Source organism: Oncorhynchus tshawytscha, linkage group LG01 (genome assembly GCF_018296145.1).
Source record: "Oncorhynchus tshawytscha isolate Ot180627B linkage group LG01, Otsh_v2.0, whole genome shotgun sequence".
NCBI lineage: Eukaryota > Metazoa > Chordata > Actinopteri > Salmoniformes > Salmonidae > Oncorhynchus > Oncorhynchus tshawytscha.
In genome coordinates, this window is record NC_056429.1 from 30,909,230 (window position 1) to 30,919,968 (window position 10,739).

At 43.7% G+C, this 10,739-nt stretch overlaps 1 protein-coding gene across 3 annotated transcripts in view; it reads right to left on the minus strand.

Moving 5' to 3' along the window:
• The window catches only part of LOC112249405 (carboxyl-terminal PDZ ligand of neuronal nitric oxide synthase protein), a 239,935-nt gene that overhangs the window by 20,272 nt on the left and 208,924 nt on the right, over nt 1-10,739 (minus strand). For all 3 annotated transcript variants that reach the window (XM_024419268.2, XM_024419262.2, XM_024419273.2), the window contains one exon: nt 8,993-9,154. In XM_024419268.2, coding sequence (XP_024275036.2) covers nt 8,993-9,154 — 162 coding nt within the window. The remainder of the gene's footprint in view (nt 1-8,992; nt 9,155-10,739) is intronic.

Genomic DNA, 10,739 nt, shown 5'->3' on the forward strand with positions numbered 1-10,739 from the left:
TGCTACTTCTAACTTGACATCGAGCACTTCTTCCAACTTTATGATGGTTTCTATAGGAACTTTTCTGCTGTGGTTTTCTTACATCAAGGAGCATATTCTTGGCTTGTTATAGAGCCCATGTCTCTATAGCACTGCATTGCTCTCACTTCAAGGAGAATGTAGCATGAATGAAGTCATGAGACTGTTGCTAGAGAGTCAGAAGATACAATTCTGCTTTCATCATACCACAGCTACAAAACTCTAACCAAGGTAACGTGGATGTTCAGCTTTCTGTCGTCATTATTGATGCAATTACTGTAAAGAGAAACAGTTGATGGTGATGAAATGAGAAAAACAGCTGAAGGACTTTGTTTCTAATGAGAAACCTCTGAACTGTGCAGACACTAGATGGAGCCACTCCATCTCAAGGCTTCCACTTACTGTAATGTACTCCCCTTCAACACCACACCACACCATCACACCCTCCCCTCTTCTCATCCTATCTCTTCTCTCCCACTTCCACTTACTGTACTCTCCCCAACACACCCCTCACCCTCCTCTTTCCCCATATTCTCATCCTCCATTCACCCCTGGACAGTAAACGCCAGGAAGGAGTGAGGGTAAAAGACAGAACAGATTCCATCATCACTCCACTTAGCGACAAATAGCGGTGATCTAGCCTCCATTAAAATGGGCCATCAGCGTCAGAGCTCATCTGTAAATCCCGACAGTCTAACGGCACTGTCAGGGTAATATACCACCATACGACACATCAAGCACCGCCAGGACAGAACATGAGATATGAAGGCCAAAATGTTTGTGACTATGAGGAGAAGATACACTGTACTGATCAAAGTGTGAAAGGTAAACTGAGTTTTGTCCGACATGCCATATTTGTCCTGGATTGATCTGAGATGTGACTGTGAGACATGCTCCGAAAATGCTGCTCTGTGGTGACGGTGACCGCAGCCTGAATAATAACACGGAGAATGGACATACTAAATGTGTCTGTGAAGATTGAGAGAAAGATAACAGCAGAGGGGGAGCGAGAGAGTGAGAGTGAGGGAGGAAAAGAAAGTTCAAGTTGAGCCAGACAGACATGTTCTTATCAACACCTTACAGCATTTTCAGCAGATTTAATCAAATAAAAAATCATTAAAAGCTGCGAAGCAACGTTTGGTTTGATGAGAGGATTCCACAGGTTATCAATTCTGGGACTGGAGGCACTGAGGACCCTGTTCACATCCATCTGCCCGACGGTAGATGACATCTACCAACATGTGGAGCGAATCTTGCAGCTTGACGTTCTCCCCTTCCGCAGCAAGAAGTTGGTGACACAATTACACCAAGTTCAGAAAGCTGTGAACATCCCAAAGGCTGGAACAAAACGTCTTAATGGAGGTGACACTATCCTACCCCCATTCTCTGTGCCAAGGAAGCATCTTCCCTGAGAGCCACCAAAGTGGCCAGGCACTTGTAGACTGGGGCTTAGAAGATGGACCTCTTCAGCTAGGCTGGATCATCTTGGTGGTCTTGGTGGCCTGCCTCTCCAGTTAGCTTGGTGAAGCACCCTGCCTCGATGGGCTTTTGGATCTCAGCATTGTATACTTTTGCCTTTCCGGGGTCCTTTGGCAACCTCTTAGTTCAGGCTTCTAGGATGTTCACAGCTTCCTGGTCTTGCCGTGACCAACTTCATGCTGCGAAAAGGAGAGGGCGGATGTGAACAGGCATTGCTGGGTTTGTACCTGCTGAGGCATGTGACCATCAGGGCTCTGGAGTGTCCAACCAAACTGCATATCCAACCAAACTGCTGGTCTACCAGCTGGCCCTAGCCTGATCGTCTCTATCAGGTTGGTGTAGTCCGCTCCGATGAGCATCAGTGGGTGTGCCTTGTCAAAGGCATGATGTGGGATGCCCCTTAGATGGCGATAGCACTTCTACATGGCTGGCACGGGCTGGCACGGGATAGGACTGCTCATCAAGGGTCAGTCGGTCGGCTGTGAAAGCTCCCTTTATGGGGTACCTTTCTGCTGGCCTGGCCATAGGGGGATACTTGAAAATTGACTGATGAGCCAGTAAGATGAGCAGCGTGGTGTTGGATTGTCCTCAGGGCTATGACTCCTTCTAGCCTTCTGAGGGGAGGATGATTGTCCACTCTGCTCCATCATCTAAAATGGCATACATATTCAGAGACTTCTGGCCAGCAAGACTGGCACTACCTTTAGGTAGAATCGTGGGTGAGGTAGACTTTGTCTAGAGGGGTGACAAGCAGGACACTGGAGCTCGGCTTGGCAACACTATGAAGCACTTAGAGATGTGCTTCATTGCATTCTCTGCATGGTTTTCTCTGGGTGCATGCATCGGGGCCATGGTTAGTGCAGCCACACTTTACATTTGTATTTTTTTATTTAACCTTTATTTAACTAGGCAAGTCAGTTAAGAACTAATTCTTATTCACAATGACGGCCTACACCGGCCAAATCCGGATGACGCTGGGCCAATTGTACGCCGCCCTATGGGACTCCCAATCATGGCCAGTTGTGATACAGCCTGAATTTGATCAAGGGTGTCTGTAGTGAAGCCTCTAGCACTGAGATGCAGTGCCTTAGACTGCTGCGCCACTCGGGAGCCCACTTCCGACAACACTCACCGTCCTTGATCCACTTTTGATATGTTCTGAAGGCTGCTTCACTACACTAAGATATATAGTGTTCAACACTGTGGAAGAGGTCCAGGCAGGTGAGCCGGCTTGAGCGGTGCAACAGGTCCAGGCGGATAAGTTAGGTGGAGCGGTGCAGTAGTTCCAGACAGGTGAGCTACCCGTAGAGGTGAAGCAGCTCCAGCCGGGTAAGCTAGATGGAGCGATGCAGCAGGTCCAGGCAAGTGAGCTGGCCGGTGAGGGGCAGCAGGCAGCTACTGGTAAGCTGGTAGGACAGGAGTGGTCCATGGAGGATAAGCTGGCTGGGCAGGTGCAGCCCACGGTTCGTCATTTGAATAGAATAGAGCAGCTGACGGAGTCTGAGCTTGTGTCATGCAGACTAAGCCTGGGCTGGTGGGTGGAACAGCTGGTGTTTGGAAGACTGGTAGCTCAGGGCATGCCCACCAGTCCATGACTGGTTTGGTGGGATTAACAACATCAAGATAGAGTGTATTGTCACATTTCCATACTGCTGGTAGGGACTTTTGGACGACTGCCTACTTGAAATTTGTGTTTGTGGCAGTGATTTTGTGACAGTGTAGGTCTGTGTGGTGATAGTGGCCTCTGTAGCGATGGTGGCTTTCTACAGGGTCGATCTCGCCAGCTCTTCCATTCCTGCCGAGGAATATGTTAGCGGTAGTGTGACTGAAACGTGGGCAGCAGTGTCATGTGGGCTAGTCATGAGTTGGGTGTAGTTTAGTGTAGTGACCACTTCTTGCCCTCACAGTGTTGGGGCAGAGGATCCGAACACAGGATAGCTGGTCGACGGGGTTCGCAGTTTTGGCCTGCTGTCCTCCACTGTGATGTAGCTCCCTGGTGCTGGCACTCTGCACCTGCACTCCTTCTCCCAAGGAGTCAGATAAACTGTGGATTCTGGTTGGAAAGGTAATAGACGTTGGGCATGTGCTAACACGGGTTGTTGTCGATGTTGTAGAGGAATCAGTGTACATTGTTTTCTGAGATAAGGTTCGGGATGGGATCTTCTGACGGTGAGACTGTTGCTGTGTTTCTTTGCTCCTCTGCCATGTCACAGTAGGTGTATTGCATCTCGCTCGAAAGACCAATGTTACACTATCAAATTATATTCCTAAACAAAGATGGCGTCCTGCTCAGGTGACCAACAGGTGACCAACAGGTGACCAATCAAGTGACCTGTCACCTGACCCTACAAAGATGGCTGCAGAGCACACCAAACATTCTTTGTTTTGACAGCCATCAGAGGACTCTCCACCAGTATGCGTTATTGACCAAAGAGTGTTGTCTGTAACTTTGATGCCTTATATTCACTGTTATTCTTATAGTTGTGGTGGAAAAAGTATCCAAATGTCATATTTGATTGAAAGTAAAGATGCCTTTAATAGAAAGTAAAAGTGAAAGTCACCCAGTAAAATACTACTTAAGTAAAAGTCTAAAAGTATTTGGTTTAAAATATACTTAAGTATCAAAAGTAAATGTAATTGCAAAAGTATATTTAAGCATGAAAAGTATAAATGATTTCAAATTGCCTATATTAAGCAAACCAGACGGCGCAATTTTCATCTTTAAAATTATTTTATTTACGGATAGCCAGGGGCACACTCCAAACCTCACATAATTTTTGGACTCATTAGCATTCATTGGTGCTCCAGACTTGCAGGTGTCACTGGAAGTTCAATACAGTTTTAACTTGTTACAGTTAATTAGAAACAAATGATTGAGCCATCAATTAGACCAGGCTTGAGTAGATGTAGTGCTCATTGGTGCTGATGATAAATGGTCAAGTGTTCATTGGATTCTTGTCCACCTCACTCTAATTGGAGCCGACTTGGTGATTAGCATCCACCCACAACTGAATCTTCAGTCTCGATTACACTACATCTACTCTAGCCTGGTCTAATTGATGGCTCAATCATTTGTTTCTAATTAACTGTAACAAGTTTAAACTGTATTGAACTTCCAGTGACACCTGCAAGTCTGGATCAGCCAACAGCCAAGTGCATCTGTTGAAAAGGGTTTCGATCAACGATTTAGTGTCAAGGTTTACAACCCTAGAATAACCAGAGGATGTACAACTCTATTACCACCCAGTTCAGGATTATCCTCATGTTGTCAGGCAGAGAGAATAAACAAACAAATATTCACACTTCTCTGAAAATGTTAGTGATCCTTCTCTCCTCCTCTCCCCCATCCTTCCACCCTATTCTCTCTTTCCTACCCTAGATGATTGTGATGAGTGTGAGCTTTCACAGACCAGCTAACTACCCTAAATTCTCAGCTACTGTCAGCACTTTGTTTAAAAATCCATTCAGTCTCAGAGATTTGGCGCTGTAGCAACCTAACTGGGCCGATTGCTATTCGCTCCCCTCCAGGACATCCCTCTGAGGCATGAAGGGAAGTGATGTACTTGACCCACCTTGACACCTGATTGGCTTAGAATAAAGAATCTGTCTCTTCCTTCCTGTCGCACAAAGTTAGTAACATCACTGTCTCAAGGCCATTGACTGACTGCACTGGCAGATAGGGGATAGAGGTGTCAGGACCAGCTACCCGGTTACCCAGTCTCACACCCATACACACACTCTGGCCTTCAGAACTAGACTTTATAAGGCAGTCACATCCTCCTCTGCTTCACTTATTCATAATTTCAAAATGTTTACTTTTATAATAAGTTTATTATTGTCTTCTTTTTAACCTCTAAGTGGGTTTTTAATTCTCCATTCTCATTAAGGGTCAGTTGAAACTACCCGTGGGCTAAGTCTTAATGCCACACAGCACGGCAGGCAGCAGAACTAATGGGTTTAGTGCCTGTAGCCATGCCTGTGCTGGGGTTTGGACAGACAGATAAGCAGGATAAGGACAAAGACTCTGTAAGCTCCCGCTGGCTGGCTCTGATGTTCCACGGCCCCACCTTAGACTTTAATAACCTCTTAAGGATCCCGTAGGATCAGTGTCCCTTTACTGGGACGGTTGTTGCTAACGTGTGCTAATGTGACAAGAATGACATTGTAAGTAACAGCAAACTTTCCAGGACATAGACATGTCTTATATGGGTAGAAAGCTTACATTCTTGTTAATCTAACTGCACTGTCCAATTTACAGTAGCTATTACAGTGAAAAAACATCATGCTATTGTTCGAGGAGAGTGCACAACAACAAAACACTTATCACGGCAACTGGTTTGATACATTCACCTCTGAAGGTAAATAATGTACTTACATTCAGTAATCTTGCTCTGATTTGTCATCCTGAGGGTCCCAGAGATAAAATGTAGCATAGTTTTGTTTGATAAAATCCATTTTTATATTAAAATGTAGGAACTGGGTTCTATAGTTTGAACCCCTGCTGTATCTAATTCCCATGTCCATGCCTGGGATTTGTAGAAGGAAAGTTCAATGCCAAAAACACTGTCTGTGGTTGTATCAGAAGAGGCAGGGCTTTCCCCAGGGAACCATCTCCCACCACACTGCTGGATAAATTAATAAACTACACCATTAGCTCTCATCGCATAACATCAAAGGCCTAAAATGAAGTAGATTGTGACATAAGACTGTGTATGTGAGACAAAGTGTCAAAACTGATTTTCTACTACCTTCTACGAGGTCCGTGTGTGAGACTGTCAGGCTTGTTGCTCACGCTCTGTGTGTGTGTGTGTGTGTGTGTGTGTGCGTGCGTGCGTGTGTGTGCGTGTGTGTGTGTGTAAATACAGTAGGTTGAGCACAGTTGTGAAATTGTTGCCACTGGTCTCCAGGTGCTTCGTGTGCTTGTGTGTGTTTGTTGATTCCGCACAGCTAGTTTGAGGAGCGTATGACCTATATGTCCTAACTAGGTAAATGAAAACCAATCTGACCAATCTGTTATACAATAGTAACCAGAGGTGTGATCAAGTCACTATTATTCGAGCCACAAGCAAGTCTCACGTCACAAGGTCTGAGTCTCAAGCCGAGTTCCGAGTAGAACGGGTCAAGAGTCAAGTCAAAGTCGTGCATTCTAAGACCAAGTTGAGTCACAAGTTTTCAAGTCAAGTCTCAAGTCAAGTAAAAAAAAAAATCTATACATTCAACGACTTGTTGAACTAAAAACCTTTGTATATTTATTGAGGCTACTAGGGGGTTGCACAGCAATCATAAGGGCATGAAATCAGCAGAAGGTAAGGCAGGTTGACGTGCTGAGAGTGTAGATTTATTTACAGGTCTTGGTGATCCAATGGTGAAAGCATCATATCAAACAAAACATACAAGTAGGTTTAAAATATACACGGGCAATATTCCGAAAGAATTAGCCTCCGTAACTGGCTTAACCTGTCCTATCTGAACGGACACAGGGAGAGGGCGAAACCACATGGAATCTGTCTCGCAGGATCTCAAACAGGTACACCTATTGTACATAATATAAGCACTTGTTCCCCAGGACCATACAATTACCCTATTGGCAATTACAACCAATAAAAACTGGTTCTATAATGTAAAAATGTCTATGTGTTGCAAAAAATGTTACGGGGAAGGATGAAATGCTAGAAATGATTGTATTATTATATGTTGGGGCTCCCAGCGGTCTAGTGCAGCGGTCTAGGGCACTGCATCTCAGTGCAAGAGGCGTCACTATAGTACCTGCTTCAAATCCAGGCTGTATCACATCCAGGCGTGATTGGGAGTCCCATAGGACGGCGCACAATTGGCCTAGCGTTGTCCGGGTTTGGCCGGTGCAGGCCGTCATTGTAAATAAGAATTTGTTCTTAACTGACTTACATAGCTAAATAAAGGCTCAAATAAAATAAAAAATGTAATATAGATTTACCACATAGGGCCTATGCTTTTAAACATGTAAAAGCAGCAGAAATCATTTCAACAAGAAAAAAAAGCACTCTTCACTGGCGTAAGTTTGGAGAGCGAAGTAAACAATGAATAATCTTGATCACCAAACAATTTTTGGAGCTGCATATTATTTATTACAGCAATCCTCTCTCCCTACAATTTGACGTTTGCACTGCACTCAATCCTATAACCATACAGCAAATCAGCAATATGTTCACTAGTTCACCAGACCTGTGTTGATTGACAGTTTGCTGGTTCAATCAGAGTGCCGATTTCACCAATTTCACCAATTTGTTGTAGTTTGTTTATGTTACAAGGGCAATGCTCCGGCTACTGTCGCTGCTTGTGGAGTAATCCACGTAGACTGTTCCACAAAATGAGTGGCAAAACATTACAAACCTGGCCAGATAATTTCAAGTCCTCAGTCTCAAGCCTCAAGTTATTTTATTGTCTATCAAGTCGAGTCTCAGATCATCAAATTTGTCCACAAATTCTGATAATAACACAACAAAAACCATTGTACTCTCTTGTTTAAACAGTGCAGCACTCTAAAGATGACAGTAATTCAATAGGCACGGTGGGTCAGACTTTTTCTGGATAGTCCAGATAGTCCATCTGTAGATGCTGTAGAGCTGTTCATACTACTGTATCTGTTGATAAGCAACTGTTTGCTGGGGTCAAGTTTAGACTAAGGGTTAATCATGTTAGGGTTGGGACTAGGTTTAGGGTAAGGGTTAATTTTAGGGTAAGGGTTAAGGTTAGGGTTAGGGTTAAGGTTAGGTTTAGTAGATAGTTGAAATGTCACTGATAGTCTGTAGAGAGTCTACAGATGGACTTTCTAAAATGTTTTACCGCATGGTGTATTAATCATGTTTTGTCAATAATTATGTAAATAATCCTCATGCTGAGCTGGGTTACTGGTGAGTAATTGGTATTTTGTGCATTATTTTGTATGTGTGTGTCACGTCCTGACCTTAGTTCCTTTTTAGTGTCTCTATTTTAGTTTGGTCAGGGCGTGAGTTGGGGTGGGCACTCTATGTTTTGGCTCTGTGTGTTATATTTCTAGGTGTTTGGCCTGGTATGGTTCCCAATCAGAGGCAGCTGTCATCGTTGTCTCTGATTGAGAACAATACTTAGGCAGCCTGTTTTCCCACTATGGGTTGTGGGTAGTTGTTTCCTGTTTTGTGTTGTGTCACCTTGCAGGACTGTTTCGATTTTCGTTGTTTCACGTTTGTTATTTTGTGTTCAGTTGTAATAAATTTAACATGGACACGTACCACACTGCATTTTGGTCCGATCTTGACTACACTTCCTCAGACGAAGAGGAGAATCGTTACAGAGTGTGTGTGGGAGAGCTGGTGTTAAAGTCAGATAAGTCACACATATGATTCATAAAGGTTAATATTAGCAAAGTGAAGAGCTTGCAGACAAACAAGATAGTAGCTAGGAAGGGAACAACGACCAGCTCACTGTAGTTCAAACGTTACCATCTGTTAACCTACACAAACATGTGTCTCAGTCCTACCTGTGCCACAGCTACATGTGTCTGTTGCTGTTGTTGCTGTAGTTGTTGCTGTAGCAGCTGAATCTGGTGGTGAACTGACAGGGGAGCACTGTTGAGCAGAGTACCCGACGACGGCAGCAGCATCCTGGGGGACGCCAGCAACAAAGAGGCCTCCTCTGGAACCTGCCATGGAGGAGAGAAGGTTAATGATGAATTGATGGATTGAGAGAGGGAGCCATCAATACAAGGAGAGAGAGAGGACGGAAGAGGTAAGGAGGAGATGGAGATACTTTCTGAAGGCACTATCTCCACACTTTTTCCACATTTTGTTGGGTTACAGGAGAATTTTAAATGTTTGACTTTTTGTCACTGGCCTACACACAATACCCTATAATGTCAAAGTGGTATTATGTTTTTCAACTTAATTATAGACGAAAAGCTTTAATCTTGAGTCAATAGTTATTCAACCCCTTTGTTATGGCAAGCCTAAATAAGTTCAGGAGTAAACATTTGCTTAACAAGTCACATAAGTCACAGGGACTCTGTGTGCAATAATAGTGTTTAACATGATTTTTTTGTGACTACCTCATCTCTGTACCCCACACATACAATTATCTGTAAGGTCCCTCAGTCGAGCAGTGAATTTCAATCACATATTCAACCACAAAGAACAGTGAGGTTTTCCAATGCCTCGCAAATATGGGCACCTATTGGTAGCAGACATTGAATATCCCTTTGAGCATGGGGAAGTTATTAATTACACTTTGGATGGTGTATCAATACACCCAGTCACTACAGAGATACAGGCGTCCTTCCTAACTCAGTTGCCGGAGAGAAAGGAAACCACTCAGGGATTTCACCATGAGGCCAATGGTGACATTACAGAGTTTAATAAGTGTGATAGGAGACAACTGAGGATGGATCAACAGCATTATAATTAGTCCATAATATCCAGGCAAAAGAAGAGAACTTGGTTCAGTCTGCTTTCTACCAGACACTGGGAGATGAATTCCCTTTTCAGCAGGACAATAACCCCAAACACACTGCAGTTGCTTACCAAGAATACAGTGAATGTGGCCGAGTTACAGCTTTGACTTAAATCTGCTTGAAAATCTATGACAATACATAAAAATGGTTGTCTAGTAATGATCAACAAACAATTTGACAGAGCTTCAAGAATTTTTAAAATAATAATGGGCAAATATTGTCCAGATGTGCAAAGCACTTTCCCAGTAAGACTCACAGCTGTAATCACTGCCTTAGGTGATTTTAACATGTACTCAGGGCTGTGAATATTTACAGTATGTAAATGACATATTTCTGCATTTTATTGTCAATAAATTTGCTCACATTTAAAAAAACATGCGTTCATTTTGTCATTATGTGGTATCGTGTGTAGATGGGTGAGAAAAAAAAATATTGAATCCATTTCGAATTCAGGCTGTAACAATACAAAATGTGGAATAAGTCAAGTGGTATGAATACTTTCTGAAGGCACTGTCGACAAATAGAAAGAAAGTCAGAGAGACATATTTATATATGTTCATATTCAATGTGTTCTTTGGCAGTGTGAGTGTACATTTCCGTAGCCTGGCTGAAGCGACCCATGTGACTCACAGCGCAGGGAGAGCTGTGACCACACTGGTCTGGAAAGGAGGCTGTTTGTTAATGCAATATTTGCTTAGAAATTCTGCAATGGGTTCGATTGGTTTTCTCAATTTGAAAATCCAACCGTTGTGAAGGAAAGGGCCGGTGCTCGGGAGCTGAG